This window comes from Scatophagus argus, chromosome 9, assembly GCF_020382885.2.
Source record: "Scatophagus argus isolate fScaArg1 chromosome 9, fScaArg1.pri, whole genome shotgun sequence".
NCBI lineage: Eukaryota > Metazoa > Chordata > Actinopteri > Scatophagidae > Scatophagus > Scatophagus argus.
Genome location: NC_058501.1, coordinates 18985317 through 19003951, shown reverse-complemented (window position 1 = coordinate 19003951; position 18635 = coordinate 18985317). Strand labels below are relative to the sequence as shown.

The 18635-nt window shown below is 41.8% G+C and overlaps 2 protein-coding genes across 7 annotated transcripts in view; one reads left to right on the top strand and one right to left on the bottom strand.

Annotated features, from left to right (window-relative positions):
* The window catches only part of LOC124064493 (glycoprotein endo-alpha-1,2-mannosidase-like protein), a 23015-nt gene extending 11388 nt beyond the window's left edge, over window positions 1–11627 (bottom strand). The window contains exons 1-2 of one of the 3 annotated variants that reach the window (XM_046399014.1): window positions 11496–11627; window positions 1093–2366 (exon numbers count right to left, since the gene is read on the bottom strand). In XM_046399014.1, coding sequence (XP_046254970.1) covers window positions 1093–1603 — 511 coding nt within the window. In that variant the 5' untranslated portion in view covers window positions 1604–2366; window positions 11496–11627. Of the gene's footprint in view, window positions 1–1092; window positions 2367–6644; window positions 6845–11495 lie in introns of those variants that run through there. The other 2 variants (XM_046399015.1, XM_046399013.1) reach the window with 2 other exon arrangements.
* lin28aa (lin-28 homolog Aa) lies at window positions 5276–18635 on the top strand. Of its 4 annotated transcripts, none has more exons than XM_046399027.1 (4): window positions 5276–5436; window positions 6338–6510; window positions 11503–11687; window positions 14679–18635. In XM_046399027.1, the coding sequence occupies exons 1-4, from the start codon at window positions 5427–5429 to the stop codon at window positions 14896–14898; spliced, it is 588 nt and encodes a 195-aa protein (XP_046254983.1). In that variant the 5' UTR covers window positions 5276–5426; the 3' UTR covers window positions 14899–18635. The 4 variants fall into 4 exon arrangements, with proteins under 4 accessions (XP_046254983.1, XP_046254981.1, XP_046254982.1 ...); XM_046399025.1 differs by lacking the exon at window positions 5276–5436 and adding an exon at window positions 5635–5831; XM_046399026.1 differs by lacking the exon at window positions 5276–5436 and adding an exon at window positions 6036–6195.

Here is an 18635-nt window from a genome sequence, read left to right as displayed (position 1 = left end):
ATTAAATGGATTGTTTTAACTGAGAACTGTGTCGCAGCACTGCCATGATCCATCTGTCAAGGCGGTGAGGTTTCAAAGGGATTGGGTGGTCTGGTCGTCACTCCAGATGGAGCACAATAACCAGCTGAGAAACACCAGGATCTATCATGTGCAGGTTTACTCAAGGCTGGACATACTGGGGCTGTTACACAATACCAGGATACAGGACACTGCTGTCTTTTAGGGAAGCCATACTAAGACTAACAACACGCCTATTAATAATTCAATAGGCGTCCAAAAAAACTCCGCTAAACCTGAAGCTCTCAGACTAGCGATGAGGGACACAGGGCTGGGGTGATACGATTTAACTCTGAACATCTCTTATTTAAATCTTAGCAGCACACAATCCAGCTTAATCATCAACCAGAATATTACCATTTGCTGACTCTCGCAAGAATTTTATCCGAATTTTATGCTCATTTTACCATTGTTTTTACTTAATCCCGTCGGTTACAAAACTGGCTATTGGAGTTTTTATGTTTGTTAAAAGAGTTTTTATTTTTTCTTGAGGAAAAGCATAAAGGCAGAACATTTCACTGCATTATGAACCTGGTCTTCTCCGTATTAGTATTTTAAAACATATACTTCCTAATACCCTGGTACTGGTTTCAACCATATCACTCAACCCTAAGTGACATGTTGTGTTTTGAAAAAAAATGCATGAAAATGAACACCAAACTGTCCTGAATCAATTCTGAAATTGTGATAGTCAGTAAGGTAGTCTACTCACAATGTAGACTTTAAAAAGTTGATTTCTTGACTACAGGAGCTTTTAAAACAAAGAGGTTGCTCTCGGTGTGCTGCAGGAAAAGGCGCAGCAGCAGCAGCTGATGTTGGGTGACTTGGAGCTGAGCGTGCAGGGAGCTGTCCAGTGGGTGTGTGGTGCTGAAAATATTTTGTTCCCCTCAAACGAAAAAGCGCTTACACGGGCCAGATTTCTGTGCAGCTGCTGAGCACGAAAAACAAAACTCAGCTCTTTTTTTTTGTTTTTTTTTTTAAATATATCCCTCTCAAAGAAAGTCAGCGTGTCCCCGTTGCATCTCTGAACCGTACCTGCTGCAGATGCTCCAATCTGCTCCATGTGGGACTCCAACACGTCCGGGTCCCTCGAGCTGTACGGATTGAGTTCGGGGTAGAAACTGGAGCCGATGTCTTCGGGCGGCATGTGTCTCCCTCTCGGGTAGCTGGATGCGATTTTGGGGTCCCAGTGTGGAACCAGGATGTGGTCCCAATGGATGTATTTGCCGTCCATATGTGGGTTGCCGTACCAGGTGTAGTAAAAAATATGAACATCATAAAATATGGTCCCCATCGGACCGGAGTTGGATTGAACTGCTTTGGTGTTGCTGCCAGCCGGGCGGGCTTGACCCGGAGACGCGCTGGCCTCACGGGACATGGAGCGCCTGTCTATTTTCGCCCCTACCATCGGCAGGAGCTCCAAGCCAGGAGCCAGATCCGAGAAGCCGTCACTGGGCTTCAGCGTCCTCAGTCCCATCATGGTCCCAAAGATGAACAGCGTGAAGAGAAAAAGAGCTATGCAAGCTTTCCTCCGTAGTCTTGCCATGTTCAGTTGGGTTGGCGGAAGCAGCAAACCGGCGTAAACGGGACCAGGAGCGCAACCAAACCTACATGTGTGTCCTGTCTCTGCTTTCCCCGCACCGCGAGTTCACCTCACAACCAACGAGCTACTTTTACTGAAGCGTCCCGCAAGGCATCTGCAAATGGCATATATTCTTCTAACCTCATAACTAAAATGTGGCCATGTAGTCGCAGTCCACTCTACCCGACGCTGCTGCTTGTGAGATTTTTAACTTCTTAACCCAGTTTTTTTGCATTCTGCTGAGCTTCGTATTGTGGGATATCACCACAACAGAAACTTCACGAAGCCTGTTCTGCTCCACACATTGGACAAACCCAACCTATTAACGTGCTACTCTTTCAGTTCCTGGAAGAACTGCTGGAAAATGTCATTTTTTAAAAATATAACAGGGCGGATGTTCCCGATGTTGTTCCCACCAAAGACGTTTCACTCACTGATCTGGAAACTGTCACTCTCTGAGCTGCTTTACTCCTCCAGCTGACTGACTGTCGTGTCGCGCCCGGAAGCTGATCCATCCACCTGACACCGGACAGATGATCGGCGTCGAGATGCAGAGTAATGCTCTTTGTTATGGTGTCCGGGTGGGTGAAGGGTGGGGGTTCCAGACTCGTCCCTGGTTGGCTGGTTTTTCCTTCACATAGTCCATTTTGGATATGAGAGGCGGGACTCTTCGGGTTTCAGTTTTACTTACTCATGCACGGCTGCAAAGCCTTGCGCAAACAGAAATCTGTAAGTTCAGCAACACAGATAACAACACATTAGGCTACAGCCTCGTCATTATCTCAGAAGCGACTTCATAATTACTCATTTCGCCGTCTATAAGTCTAACCTGTTTCACTGAAGACACAATAGCAACAACCGTAATATTGTTTAAAGTTCAAACTCCAGTGTTGGATTGACTGACTCTGCAAGCTTGCCCTGCGCGATGAGTTCGGGGTTATACTGACACCTAGTGGTCATTTCATAGAACACAAGGGCATTTCACCATGCTGCCTCCAGGCACCGCCGGACATTATGACATCCGTGGTGGAAACGTCACGAGTTTTTGGGCCGGATTAATTGCTTATTTTACGTCAAAAATAATATATACCTTTAATTGTTTTATTTTTCCGGCTACGAACAAGACTAAAGCACGTAGGTTTAGTTTTAGGAAGGTTTATTGGAAAGCAACGTGTCACCTGAAAGGCGTCCCGCCGTTTGGCTTCATTCACATAAAGGAAACAAAGTGTTGGTTTTAAACGTTACGGATAAACTGATGTCACGGAGCGGCTCGTAACACCACAACGACACACAGTCATCCTTACACTCTATTAGCTTGTCGCACTTTGGCCCGAGTCCAGCAGAAGCGACGTCCAAACTCCTTGGCTTCCGGCCAGGATAATCTGAGGCAGCACTTGGGCACGGACCCCTCGGCTGGAAATGACCCGACTTGCTGCTGAGACTTCATTAGATTGTTTTCCCTGTCTGGGCTATAGCTTACATAGCAGTTTGTCGATAGCCACACAGCGATACTGTCAAGTTTTAAGGTATCTGCTGAATATAACTTTCAGTCTAAAATGACTGAATTTTTCAGACGTTATGCAAACAAACGACGTCTTCTCACTGGCGAGCACAATCTTCCAATTAAAGTAAAGGCCTGTTGCTGACTTTTATCATAAGGTGGCGTGAAGCTTCAGCTTTAGGCGTGAATTTCTTCAATATTAAATCGAAAGAAGTAGGATTTCTTGGATGCTGCCCCCTTTGGTTCCGCGTTATAGACTCACGGCCATTATATTGTACGTCTGTCTACGTTCAACTGCGGCAATAATAATAAGTTCTTCAACTTTCTTTTTTGCTTCAGTTTTGTTTGTTGAAACTGTGAAAGGTTGGGCGTCGTCAGGTAATTTTGCATCTTCACAAACGCATGATAAATAGGAATATTACCATGCAGAAACTTTTGCACATTAGGAAATAAGACAGGGGAAATAAAAGACACATCTCTTGCTATCATACATCTCGCTTTTCATTTTAAAAATATGAACAATCGCTAAATCGGGAAGAGGAATTTTAATATAAATTAAAATCTAGCTGTTGAATGGTTGTTTCTTACAGATTTTAGTGGTGGCAGTTGGAGATTCAGGTTCACATTATAATACAACCCTTTTCAGGTCAAGAACTCTATTTCAAATAAGCAAAATAAAATTATTTTTCTTTTTTCTGAGCTCAACAGTTTAGCATTTTAACAATTTAAATGTGGCATAGCTTTCCCTGAATTGTGTTGTTCATATTATAGAGTTTAATAGTTTGAAATATTAACTATTAGGCTAAGCGGTGTTTAGGTTCGTGTATAAACACGCGTGTTTTGCGGGTCCACAAGAGGTCGTTGTGGTAGTGGAATAAGATCCACGAGTCGCTTCTAGAGCAATCATCAGACCTCAAACAGAAAGAGGTGGAGCTGTGCTTCCAGTCTTCATAAAAAAGTAAAACAAACAACAACAACAAAACCTAAATGGTGAACATAATTGTGACTAATTTAACCAATAAATCATCTCCCCTCACACGGGTCGAATTTAAGCTTAATTATTCTTTTATTTCAACTGAAATAAATTGAGGTGATGTTCTGATGTATGTGGGTATCATGAGAACTGATTTTTTTAAATTATATTTTCTTTGATTTAGCTTTTTTATATTTTAACTTTTTTCTTGGAGTTCATTACTATCAGCTGCACGTTCACAATAAATTACTTACTTATTTACGTTCTTATTTTTAATTAATATTATAAATTATTATTGTTATCGATTTGTCGTTGTAAAGCCATTAAGTCATTTATATTTTAGTTAATTCGGCTTTGGACTCCGGTTAAAAGATCACTTTCCTCTGTCTTTGATTCATCCATCACTCCACAAGGACACCAGTCAACATCTGAGCACGATGTGATCAATCACTATTGATCCATCAATTCGTCGACCGGATAGGCTTGTTTTCATGCTATCACCTGGCACTGAGTTCTGTGTCCTTTTGTTTAGTTCAAGTCCGTTTGTATTTTAACTGTCCGCCTCGCCCCCCCACAGGTTTCATCTGGATTACCATTACAATCCTGTCTTTCGTATATTAACCATCACCAGCTAACCAACTCACTGACCGCAAGGAAACGAATGCAAATATGAGATTAAATAGTGAACAGTGATGCAGCCTACCATTATGGTGTCAGTAAAATACATATTTGATTCATAGTAAAAACTAATCACGCCACGGACTCCACCGGGTTTATTTTTCTTCCTGCTGTGACCCCACATTGGAGTTGCATGCATTCAGGTAACATTTTTAAAGGAGGAAAAATAAAACGTTAGGCTGTTTGTTCCTCCAATTTCGTGTCATAATTCAAACCCTTTCTAGCAAGGGCCTTGCTCATTTGAGAAATATTAGAACAAAAAAGAGAAATACGCACAATCCTGCAATTAAAATACCCACAACTGCTGTGATTAGAAATTCACAGAGTAAGTGCGGATAGAAATGTCACTAAAAACAAACAGGATTTTTCGTTAAGAGTGGTCACTCCCCACATTTTGGGCCCTTCCATCACACAACATGCAATCTATCCTTGGGGACTGTAATTGTGAATCACGTGGACATGACCGAGAGTGTATCTGAGTGTGTGTGGGGGGTTTTGATGAGAAATGGTCATTTGTATTGACCAGCAGAGCTGACCACTGCAAGAGAGAGAGGGAGAGAGGAGGAAAACCGCGTTTCAAAAGACAGAAAGACACGGCACGGCAGAGGACACTGGGAGTAAACTGCCACTCAAACATGGCAGAAGGTATGTTGGGGGCTTTTGTGGCGTTGTCTCTGGGAGTAGTTGAAGTGGTTTCTGAAGGGGCTGGGTGTCCTTGCATTGTTTTTTTAGATTTTTTTTTTTTTTTGTAGGGGTGGTGGGGGTTCCTTCAGCAAAAATTCTGCCCGGTGACCCCCACCCCCCTTCACCCCCCATTGTTTAGGGGGGGATAGTTTGCCAGCCCCCCTTTGTTTACCTCTCTCTCCCGCTTTCCCTCTCGCTGCGCAGTTTCTGCTTTTCACTGCATTTTGCATGAAAGTGGCAATCTGTGAGGATAACCCACTTTGAGGGCTTAAGAACGGATACTGTAGCTTGGGTGCTAATTTTGACTCAAGGCAGAACTGAAGACATGGGCTCCGTTTCTAACCAGGATTTCCCAGGTGGAGTAGAGAAATGAACTGCATAGCCTGTTTAAATATATATATTTACAACAAGATGGACTAATTAAGTTGTCTTTTGATGGACTGTCTCTCTGATTGTTATGGAACATTTTGAGGCATTGTTCACACACGTGATGCACAAATCCGTGTGTGTATCAATGCATTAATCGCTCTTAAGACAGGATGAAACCTCCAAGTTTCTTTTGCACAAACTCGCGGCGCATGTCGTTCAGCTGCTTTTACGAAATAAGCGAAGGTTTTCATCCGAGTTTACGCTGAAATGCAGCCTCATCCTCTTGCTGGCTTGCTCATTTCATTGATTCATATTGATTGGTGATGCAGCAACGCGAGAGAAAGGAGAAAAGTTAGTGAGATTTTGCACTCTTTGGGGTGCGCGGTGTGTGTTTTTAAAACATCTTGGCGCATCCCAGCATTTGAAACAGTAGGGTGTAGATAACACTTGTGCTATATGCAACTTTTGTCAATGCACACATTTTGCATTGCAGGAATGTGTAAGACCGAGGAGGAAGAAGGACCGAGCACCGAGGAGGATTCGCAGTCTTTCCACGGGGTCGGCGTGTGTAAATGGTTCAACGTCCGCATGGGCTTCGGGTTCCTGTCCATGACCAACCGGGAGGGAGTACCACTGGACGAACCGGTTGATGTGTTTGTCCATCAGGTAGGATAGTTACCTGCTCGAGGGTGCGACCAGCCTAAGAAAAACCCAACAGTACTGACGTGACTTCTAAACGCGACTAACTTGTGCACCATAAACTCTACAAAAAAACCCAGAAGATGTGAAAATGTACTCACTCATTCAGTGAAATTTCTTTCTTACCACGAGGAGCGAGATCGTCCCAACCTGTTTCCAATAGAGTTTAATTAATCGATACCCCCCGCCCCCCGAGTCCGTATCTTGCATATCTTACTAAAACTAGGCAGCAATGAAAAGGCCTGTTAGCCTTCTAAAAGAAACAATATAAAGTGTACTGAGGACAAAAAGCGGGCGTTTTTATCTTGAAAGTCCGTATGTGGTGTGTTTTAACAGGTTTGGGTGGGTGTTTGTCCCTCAGGGGAGCACGTGTTGCAGCAGGAGGAGGTTTGCCTCCCCGCGTGGTTTCTACAGGGACACCGGGATAATGTGATGGAGCAATGGAAGTGTGCTGGGAGTCAAATGAGCTTTTGATAAGCTGATATCTGTGCTCACAAGATGAATACAGACCACAGTGAGTGCTGTGTGAGCTGCATGAAAACGGGTCCTTTGACGGGGAGGAAATGTGTAATTGACCCTCCTCCCAGGATTTTTGGAACAGTCCATGTTTCAGTTTATTTTAGTTCAGGTCAGTTAATGTCTCATTTTGACATTTATCTTAACAAAAGGGGCATTAAAGTGACTCAAAGGGTTTGGGTTCCTAGATCATCTCAGTCACTGATCACTTCTTCAAATTATAAATATGATTTCAGGCAAATGCTTTTGATTTTGCTTTCAGTTTTGTGATAACAAAACAATAATACTTTTTTTTGATTACTTGGGGTCATTTTTTCTCAGGACAGGGAAAACACATACTTGTTGCTAAAATGCAACTGTGCTCTTCTGGCCCTTTAGTTTTCCTCATCAAACACATCGTTCAGTCTTCACTCTGAGTTTTATTGTCTCTCTCTCAGACTGAAGAGACAAAAGAAAAGTCCTCAGTCCATCCAGGTTTAACCAAAACCTCCATTCGCCTTTTCATATACAACTGGTGAGGTGGGAGGTAGAGAGGTGGGGGTGCATTTCCCTCCTCCTTCTCATGTGAGTGAGCGCCTCCATTGCTGTCTGATAAGATAAAGGCTTAGCATGTGAATGAGAGGAGTCCCCACTAGCTGCTTAATCACCTCAAGGTTCCTGTCATAAAGTGATTAAAGGCTCTTTGCTGTCTGCTCAGCCCCCTCTGTGTGTGTGGCACTGTGTTATACAAACTTTAAAGAGAAATGGGACATTCAGGGTTTATTTTAAGTACATTTTCTTGTCCACGCCATGCCACCCATCTGCAAGGCCTCATGCAATTCCCTTTCAAAGATTTGACTCTATTTGCTATTTTGCGCCATCATCCACATCTTATTCTCACCATCGTGCCTGTTCCACATTTGCTTGAAGTCAGTTTGTTCACTCAAGCAGCTCTTACTCGTTTGTGTTTTTCAGTTGTCTGCGTTCTGCTTATGATGAGGCATATTGAGAGATTCCATTGTTCTGTGCAGCCGTTGCAACTGAAATATTGTTTGACTATACACAGGAAGTTGCTACCTGATTAATCATATTGCAAACCAGAGTCAGATAGAAACTGGTTTGCTGCTCCAGTAGTTACATTGGGTTAAAAGTAATTTACAAGGAATGAGTGGTTTTACTAAAGCTGTTTTGCTGACTTTCATTATATTCAGCTTGCAGTGTCCAAATTCTTGTGTCTTTATGTCATGAAAATAAGTTGATTGTTGCTCCATACTTGAGAGGGGAAAAAAAGTTGTAATGCCTGCTGCTTTAAATGCAAAAACCTCACAGTGTGCTTTCATCTCATCCACAAGAAATGCGTAACCAATGACTTACTTCCCTCTCGATCACTAGAAAAGTAGACACACGCGTGTCAATGATGAATGTGTAAAGGTTATGGCAACCAAAGAAGCATCAGCCCTGAAATTAGTGGCCGCGTGTCAGGGAAAATTAACTCCCAGGGTCCTCTGGCCTTTGTGCAGGTGGACAATAGAGCCATGCATCCGAATGAAGCAAGCACCCCTCGGCTGTGACCGAGCCCCCCTTTGTCTCAGCGGCAGTCCTTCTATTGTCCCTCGCTGCTCTGATGTCTTTCTCTGCCTCACTTGGCTTTCAGACACATTCTGGACAGTTTACAGCAGACTCCACAAATAACACCTCAGTATTGACTCCTTGATGTTGAAGGCCCCACCTTCATCTGTACCTGTGTGTGTGTGTTTGTGTTTGTGAGGATAATCTGATGTAGGGCATGTGGCTGCTGAGGGTCCGTTATGGGGGTGGGGAAGGTCACACATGGGAGAGGAAGTGGGTTAACGGTTACCAGGGCCGAGAGGCCTGATGGGATTGGGGCTCCGTGGACATCCATGTTGCCACTCAAATGTCATGGCTCACCAGTCGTGTGTCCTCGCTGCTCAGGAGGTTGCAGCAGATGCTCGACTGTGAGTAGATATTGCCGGACAGGAGAAGCCGCTGCTTTGTTTGTTCATTGTAAATGGAATCGCTGTTGTTTTGCAGCTCACTCGAACTATTGGCTGTCTTTATGTTAAAATCTGAAGCTGCATCTTTGAGGTTTGCTACGTGTATCTTTTAAATGAGTAATGCTATGCCCTTTCTTTTTATGAGTGGATTAACGCACTGGTTCTCAGAATTTTTCACTTTCACATCCCCAAATCTTGTCATTTAAAATTTTGCCCCAGGAAATCCCAATCTGATAAGAATTTTGCAGAAACTGTACGAAGCGCTTAACCAAAACAGTGATGCATTCAGTTATTGTGTTGGGTATAGATGGAATTAAAGTGAAAATAAATGACTCCCCTTTTTCTTGAGGACCCCTCAGAACTCCCTTAAATCTCTGGTGACCCCCAGACCATACTTTGAGAACCACTGGATAGATCTAATGCCTAGATCTAATCTATTATTCTAAATATTTTTCAAATTATGCAATTAAAATAACAGTTCATTTAAGCCAAATAGCCTAAATATAAAAAACATGCCTGATTAGCAGGCTATAGGCTATCCAATGTTGTTTGATTAATTTAATTTCCTCAGTTATACATCGCCGTGCAGTACCAATCTTACAGCAGTGGTGCCGAAATTACTTTAAACGTGACAAAAAACATTTAGAAAATCGGGGTGTGGTGGCTTTGGAGATAGTAATATGTATCATACACTAATTTATTATTTTAACTGAATCTTATTGCAGGCAGCTTGCTGCTGCTCTAATCCGCAGTAGTAATTTTATTGCTTAGCTTCCTACATCTGTACTCTTGCTACTACTTACAAGTACTGGGAGCGTGCCGACCACTGCTGGCTCACTGTCTTCTATTTCTAGAGCACGACATGTGAAATTACCTTTATCTGACTCTCTTTGACTATGTCTCTGTCCGTGTCTCGTCATTTTCACAGAGGTGAGTCGATTCTTAAAGCCCCACCCCCACTCCTGTACAGAGAGCTGTTCACTTGTTTAGTCAGCGTTTACTAATACTGAACATGTTGTGGTGCAAAACTGCACCAAATTCTGCACCGCACGTTGTTGGGTCCCCAGCAACAAACATGCCAAGTAGGAATTAAATCGGATGAATGACTCTCGAGATGTTCTGGGGATGTACCAGACAGAAAGAGAGACGGAGAGATTCCTTGCTTTATAGGTAGATTAAATAACCTGTCCTAAAGGATTCTCCTGTTGGATTTGGTTTAAAGCAGACTTTGACACTTTGCTTTGAGAAGCTCATTTTGATTCCTTGTGGTTTTGGCAAACACAGAATGTTGTTCATAATTAATGGATGGATTTCACGCAAAAATGAAAGACAGAAAGACTAAAGGATTAATGTCTGTCAAAACAAACCTGCTACATCATGGATCTTTCCTCCTATGTCAACAATCTGCTACAGTTGTGACAAGTTAATCTCACAGTCCCACCAAGGGAATTTTAGAGAGGGGTTTCCCATGTTGTGTTAGCCAATTTCTGGATTTTATCCTCAAAACCTGATCACACCATTCCTTCCTTCATCTCTCTTCTCTGGACTTGAAAATGTTTAAGACAAGATTCAGATATCAGGGAGAATCTCCTCAAAGCTCACAACAGGTGAGCATGGTTTCTATGAATATGCGGCTGAGAGGAGGAGATTGAATTATTGTTCACTCTCATGTTCAAAACTCCAGTCCTGTTGTTGATTAATTAAACTGGCAGGCCTCTCCAGCGTTTGTGTTCACAAAATGAAATTGCCCTATTTCTTCCACAAAAAAAAAAGTCAGATAGTCAAACACTGATAGGGAGATATCAATCATTTGTGTTTGCCCTCAACTTTTATCTTCCACGTCTTTCTGCCAAACAACCATCCGAGGAATGTCACCCTGACCCCCAACCTCACAGAGAAGCCACTCTGCCTTCTCACCCCACCCCCAGCCAAAGTATTAACCCCTGCATCCTGCAGTTTGTGGTGGTCAGTGTGTGATGTGGGTGGGAAGAGGAGATGGGGTGGGGGCAGCAGTGTGGAATGCTGTTCCTCTAGAGGGGGGGGATGGGTTGAAGGTTATTCTCATCAGATTTACCACTCAAACACCGCAAAAAGACAAAGCAGCCTTTAGGCGTCGGTGCCTTTTATGCAGGCGGTGTGTGCACAAACTGATGGGCAGAGTGGGAACAACAAGCTTTGTAGTGCTTATTTGTTAAGCAGGTGAGACATAATGATCACCTTAAAATACCTGAGATGTACCATTGGGCTCTGATGGTATCAAAGTGAAGAATGAGTGTGGGGTTGTTTTCGCTGTATCCCATTAAAAATCATCTGCTTTATGTCCTTGAATGGAAAATAATGAAACATGCACAAATACCTTTGTGATTTGACTCTTCTTAATGTATATATTAAGACTTGCGTTACCAAACAATAATTCTGATTTTTGAATCCTCTCTCCGTTACCTTTCAGAGCAAGTTGCACATGGAAGGCTTCCGCAGCCTGAAGGAAGGCGAAGCGGTCGAATTCACCTTCAAAAAGTCATCAAAGGGCCTGGAGTCACAGCGAGTTACGGGACCAGGTGGCATCCACTGTGTGGGCAGTGAAAGGAGACCCAAAGGCAAGAAGGTCCAGAAGCGACGTTCAAAGGGAGACAGGTAAGGAGGGATGGGCTATGAAAGAACAGCAAAATAAAGAAATTAAGACAGCATCTCAGATATCACTGTCCATCAAACCTTCTCCAAAACATCAACTTTTCCAGCATCAATAAAACAGGTATTTTCAGTTTTGTTGCCTTGTTTTCGGATAATGCACAAATGGTTTATTTAGCTTGCAAAATGTGAGAATTTTCTAAAACTGCAAAGCTCATTTTTATCTAGGAAAAAAAGAGACATGGTTGGCAAAACATTGTGCATTTTACTTCAGGGGTATTTTAAGGCTTTATTTCTCAGCAGTCCACAAACAGTCATGGTTGTGTCCAGTTGGGATCAGATACACAATGGTGTTTTAGTTGCTCGCGGTTTTCTTTCCTCTTCCTCGACCCCCAACCCCCACCTCCAGGGTCACACCAGCAGGCTTGACGTGTGACCTGGATCAATAACTGTTTAAATCTGCTGGCCCCTGGTGAATTCACACACACTGACTTTCTTCCTGAATCTCTTCTTCCAGTGTGGTTTGTAACTCCAAAACCAAAAGAAGTCAAAATTTGATAAAATTGTGACACTCAACATTAATCTAGATTTAGTTTGTTATTCTAGCACTGTCTCTTCTCAAACGTCACCAACTCTATGCGATCGGTATAGTATGAAGCATGTAATTCCTCATTGCCGCAAAAATGATTTTTTGCTTGATCTGCACTTGATCCTTGAAAAGTGAGAGCTCTTTTCATGGGTTACAAACATAAGACAAAAATGATCAATCTCCAAACTATAAATGAAACGTTTTGTCTAAAGAGTTTCATGAAAAGGAAACAATGGGTCAAGGTAGTTTTGATTTTTTTTTTTTTGTTTTAGGTAATTCTTTGAATTGCAATATAGCACGTGTTTGGAGGTGTATCAGCTTCACCCTCCTGTCAGTTGTGATTAGAGCCAGAGAGTAGTCAGTGTGAGAACAGAGATCATTACCGCCTCAAAGAGTCCTGGGAGGCCCGCTGTGGTTCAATAATTCTCCCTGGGCCTCACTGATCCATTGATAAGATATTGCTCCCCTCTAGCGAATTTCATTATGCAACACTGGATGGTATTTCACTGGCTCATGTATGATTGATTGATCATATTTATAACCAGCAGTCAGAGGTTGTCGGCACAAGAGTGAGGAGTTTCTTTCCACTTCTTAGTTCTGGGTTTCATGTTTTGCCACCAAAGTGAGCAGCTTTTCAGTCCACACTTTGTAGACCACCTTCATGTGAGTGTGTGTGTGTATATATGACTGAGGGTGGAAAAAAAAGCTCCTGTCCATTTAATTGATAACAGATGTAACAGCCTGGACAAGGGGGTGAAAGGTCACTGTTGTCATAGCAACAGTGTATAAGTAAATGCAAAGGGGCTGGGGGCTGGGATGGGATTGGGGTTAGAGAACTGAGGAGGGAGGCAGGGTTCAGAGGTCATTACTGCAGCTTTTTTAGACAAAGGGACCACTTCCCCTTCTCTCCACTTGGCTCCTGATGGATGCTGATGTAGGGAGCTTCTGTGACGTGACGGTGTAGACCTTGACACCACCCCAACAGCCACTGCCACAAAGCCACAATGACCCCTCAGCAGCCGTCCCGTTCAAACCTCATCTGCTGCTACAATGGTTGCAGGGGGTCTGTATCATAGGCTGACCGCCCCACGCCCACCACCCATCTGTCTTATGCCCCTGCACGCGTGGCCATCCTATAGAAGCTGATGGCATCCCTGATGTCTCCTTCTGACCCCTAATGGTGTTCGGTTCTAAAGTTCAATGCCAATGAAAGGGATGTTTCACTCTGACACAATAAAGTGCAGTGGGAAGTTTTTGGCAGTGACAAATAGGACAAGCTGTCCGCTATACCCAGAGATAGTATGGCAACCATACCAGTTCCATAGAAAAACAGGAGCTCCACCACTTCATTCAATTACAATTCTGAAGTACACTGTAAAAGTTAAACCTGATTGTTCAAAGGCTGATAATGAGAAGATTTCTTAAACTGGATGTATAACATGTTTTGAAGTGATAAAAACCTGGTATGCTCCTCCAAAGAGCAATGTGGTGTGACCTGAAATGCCCTTGCAAGATTTGTGACCAAATGCAATCTCAAGTCATTCCATGTGAAATTATGCCACCTAGTGGCAAACGCATGAAACTTAAAGCCCCCCCCCCATCATTTGGAAATTTTACCTTCAATGTGGAGAAATATGTACATGCTGCAGAGTTTTACACTACAAGGCTGATGTCATCTGCTGAAGATGGAAAACTTCAGGGGTTACTCTTGAATCTGAGTCACACAACTACAATGTGGCAATGTACATTTCAGTGAAAAACACACATTCAGCATTTAAAGTTATGAAAGGAAATGGCTTCAAAAGTTTTCAATGAGGGAAATGTGCTCTTAAGAATTTTAAAAACTTGTTATGTAGGAGCAAGGTATTTTGGTTGCATGCTTGTCACTGATGGTGGCTGTGGTATGTGTGCATGTTTTGTGATGGGTTTATAGGGTTTGGGTTTATTTTTAGGATTATAATTGCTCATGCTTTTGAATTGGACATAGCATGTGTATCGCCAGACCACTGGTAGTGGGGCATGTGTCCCTATTATGTACGGTATGTGTTTTGCCTCAGTAAAATGTCACGTTCAGTTTTCAACAAAAAATGTCAGTGCATGAATATAGATTGATAATATCGAGGAAAAAGTTTTTCTACTGCAAAGTGTTGCAATATAGTGTTTAACCCCAAAAGAAGTGTGTGCACATTCTGCATTTTGTGTACATTCACTATTCACTATACATTCACTCATCAGGAATAAGTGGAGACCAAACATAGCTAAAATGAACCTTCATTAATTAAGACTTAAATTTGCCAGAGACGTGACTGGAAATGAGCTATAATATTGCTTTTTGCTGATCAGTAGGCCATATCAGTGAGTCATATCTGCACACATCACATCTGATTAAAAGCTCTCTGCCCTTGTAGGTGCTACAACTGTGGAGGCCTGGACCACCACGCCAAAGAGTGCAAGCTACCACCCCAGCCCAAGAAGTGCCATTTCTGCCAGAGCATCGACCACATGGTTGCCAACTGCCCAATCAAAGCACAACAGTCCTCACCGGGTTCTCAGGGAAAACCGTCCCCCTCGAAGGGAGACGAGGGGGAGCACAGCCGCTCAGCACCGCCTCCTGAGACCTCTGATTAAACAGGAAATTGGGAAACACTAATGCCGGGGAAGCACAGAGGTCAATCAAACTGCTTTGATGGAGAGATGGGACATATGATCCCCTTCCACCCTTGAAGCTGCTTTTGGAACTACCTCAGGTTAAAAGAAAATGCATAAGAATGTTGCTGAAGTTTTTTTGTTTATTTTCATTTGGTGTAACACTCAGGAATACTGCTCTATTATTGCACTCAGGACATTTTCTAAATGAATCACTGCTGTTTTCTGATGGATTTAAGACTGAAGTGAGCTTGCCATATAACAGATTATCTTGGAAAGTCTTTTTTATTTTACGTGATACTGTGCCTCTCCTGTAGGTATTATACTTTTGTTTTTTGCGTAATACTCAGTTCAGTATAGAGCTACACTTTTGCTGCCTTACCATTTAGTCTACTTCCTGACTGTTACACCTCACTATCCGGCAAGGCAGAGACACAACAGTTAGTACCTCTGTAATGAATGTTAGATTGCATATGGCAAGGGGAACGGGAGGGTTTGTGAAAACACATGGGATGGGTTTTAGGGTACAGCTATAGGCAATGTATTGGCATCCACCAATATTGCAGTTGACCATCCAGTAATCCTGGGGCCAAATGAATGTCAGACCAGAAGTCATTTCAAGCTTTTGGTCAGAGTTACTTTTTTTTTTTTGTCATTTCATTATTTCTCATCCAGCGTTTTACTGGCTTTCTAAAAGTGCACAGTCTACCTCATTGGTGCGTGTTTGGTCTGCTACTAAAATTGTCGTTCTAACTGCTGATGACCAAATATTCTCAGAACACAGCCATGGAGATTGTGAATCCTTTTTTGCACTACAGTTTTTACACAGCACACACATCACTGAAGCTGGGCATGATCAGAGCTTCATTTGTCTTGAACGTCAGACTCAACATCACAGTTGGATGTGGCCAGCTGTCGTCTGTTGTACTTGGGTGTGCGACGTGGCATAGTATCACAGCTCAGTGCTGTATCACAGCTGTTTCAAGTGTCACAATTACTTGGCAAAGAAAACCAGATTTTTAGACTGGGTGTGGTTGTAGTGTCAACCAGAGAGGGCAGCAAAACACAATTTTTCAGCCCGCTCTTAAATTACTCTTGAACCTTTCTGGCAGCTGGAAGCATGATGTTGGTCAACTTTCCATCCACAGTATATTCTCATTTTCTTGGCTGATGTGTGAAATACTGCTCCTTTATAATTACCTCAACATGGATTTGACCGAATTCCAACCAATGTGATGCTGAACCCAATATATGTACATCATCATTTTTGATAAGATACTTGACCTGGACTGAGTTACTGAGAGGGTCCAGCTAGCTCTCCTCTTGATACTTGAATAAAATGAGGCAGAATCAGCCATGATGTTGCCAGTAGGAAGGCTGGTGTTTTTGTTTATATCCAGTGTGATCCATTTCTAGGTAGATATTTAAGACATTACCTCCCTATAACCCTTAGTAGGGTTAATAGCTCAGGAACACCAAGCCTGCATGGAGGAGCATGTAGAACTAGCTAGCTAATCAGCATTTTACTCCCGTTTTACAGGAGAAGCTGACGAGACTTTTACACCCAATTAATATATATGTAAAATTATTCTAAAGCCTTTTTTTTAAAGAAAAAGAAAAGAAATCATACTACTTATTTATTTTCATCCAAGAGTGCTGCAGCTTCTCCTTCTGCTCCTGTTGAAGCCTCTCAGCAATGAATGGTATACATCAGAAAACTGCCAGATGTCGTTCAAACTCCTTATGACTTGAGAATATATTTGGGTTAACATTTTTAACATCAAGGTACTTGTATTACTCTGTACATATGTGCTTCATAAATCAGTCATTGTCCTTAACATTAATTCAGTGCAGTATGAATATAGTGTAACAATAATATATTGAAACACAAGAGTAACAATATACAGTAGATACTGCACAGGTACATAGTATTATGAGGACTGACGTAAACTGTGAGTTTGTTTTATTTTCTATGCCTTTATGATTTTTAATTCTTTATTTTTGTGCACAGTGAGCCTTTCTGAAGAGAGTCCCACTGTTATTCCTATCTATCTATGCCAAAATCAATGCAATATTACTCTGCACTAATCATGTGTAAGATGCATTAATTATTTTTTTTAAAACTTTAGTTTAATCTCTCTTAAATATGTGTTCCATATTCTATATTATATTTTTTAGATTTTCATGTACCACATACAGTCAGTTGCTGGTTGGGAAAAAAAATACCTCTACTCTTAGGCTCATCTCAGGAATTGCCAATCTGAAAACTCAGGGAATACTTCAGATTGATTGGAAGGAGTCAAGGAGTGTTCACTCAAGACAAAGCAGAAACTTAATACTCATCCGCATGATGTGAGGCATAAGACAAGGAATCCAAAGTAAAAATTGGCTTTATGAATGTCTTGGTGCCACAGTTTCTCTTTTTACTGAGAAGAAAAACGCTAAGATTGTGACCAAAAAACATCAGATAATGTGAAACAGTTAAGATTAAGATTCACAAGATTTCTGACTCTTTATGCATTGTTTGCTTTCCATGTACCCAGTGTGCCAGTGTCTTTTTCTTCTCTTTGACATTGCTTGCCATGATATGATGTGAAGAAAATGTTCCACTATTATTGTATTTTTTCCTCTATAATTGTTGTAGATGGGGATGTAGTAGATTATTGTTAAAGGGACTGGGGCTAGTAGTATATAATCTGAGGTTGTCTCATCTCAACACATGGCCGATACTTGGTGTTTCAGACTATCAATGCTTAAGACAAAAAGAATGTGTCATTGACGACTTATTACTCAAATATTGTTTCACTCTCCGCTGTTAGGTGTTCATGTAAGTTTTGCAAGCTGTGGCTTTTCCACGGCTGCAGAAGCAAAGACTGTTTCGATCATTTCACTCGAACAGATGAACAGATTGTTCAAGTAAATGCTCTGACTAGACAAAAGTGTTACTTTTCTGTGTATTTTTTATGTTGAATTTACCACTTATGATTGCAGTGTATCCTCTGACTTGAACATTTTACTTTCTCTCCATTTAAAAGCGATACACATGGATGACTTTTATTATCAGTTTCTTTGATTAGCTTTCTTTAAAATCACAGAAACCACCGAGTTAACTCATCTGTCAAACTCTTAATTGGATTCTGACATTGACCATTTAGATGAAGGTTAACTAACAGTTTAAAAAGTCTTGTATTGTACTGTTGGCAATATTCTGTTGTACTTCCTGATGTTTCCAAAATGTCTTTTGGAAAATGAAGTCCATGAATGATATTCTGACTGTGACAAACCTGTTTGACCCCTCAGTAATGTGTTATTGTGATGATTGTCGGTTGTTAGATGGGTTAGACAAACCTAGAAAATCCAAAGACATTTTAAACAATGTGCTCAGGGTAACATTTGAAGACCATCAGAGCATTCTGTATCACAGTTTGCTTTATGTGGTACATCTTGTTTGTGACCATCAGCCATTTCATTTGTCATGTTGTGTGATATCGGACAAATGGCTAGACCTACTTCCAATAAATGTGCATTTATTACTGATGAATGTATCAATGTTGACTGCCATAAAACTACACCTATCTTGATATATCTTATCTTGATTTAATGGCTAGTTTGTCAATGATGAGCAGCATGTAGGCTTTTCAAAGTACTACTGTATTACTGTGATTATGTTTCTATATGTAAAGATCTGCTCCATTTCCTAGTAAATATGTCAATATTAA

What these genes read in the sequence shown, in the direction of transcription:
- lin28aa (XM_046399024.1), top strand. Translation starts at nt 6,301, where the DNA reads ATGCAACTTTTGTCAATGCACACATTTTGCATTGCAGGAATGTGTAAG. An exon ending in TTGATGTGTTTGTCCATCAG is followed by an intron (nt 6,511 to 11,502) that starts GTAGGATAGTTA and finishes GTTACCTTTCAG; the next exon opens with AGCAAGTTGCACATGGAAGG. An exon ending in CGACGTTCAAAGGGAGACAG is followed by an intron (nt 11,688 to 14,678) that starts GTAAGGAGGGAT and finishes CTGCCCTTGTAG; the next exon opens with GTGCTACAACTGTGGAGGCC.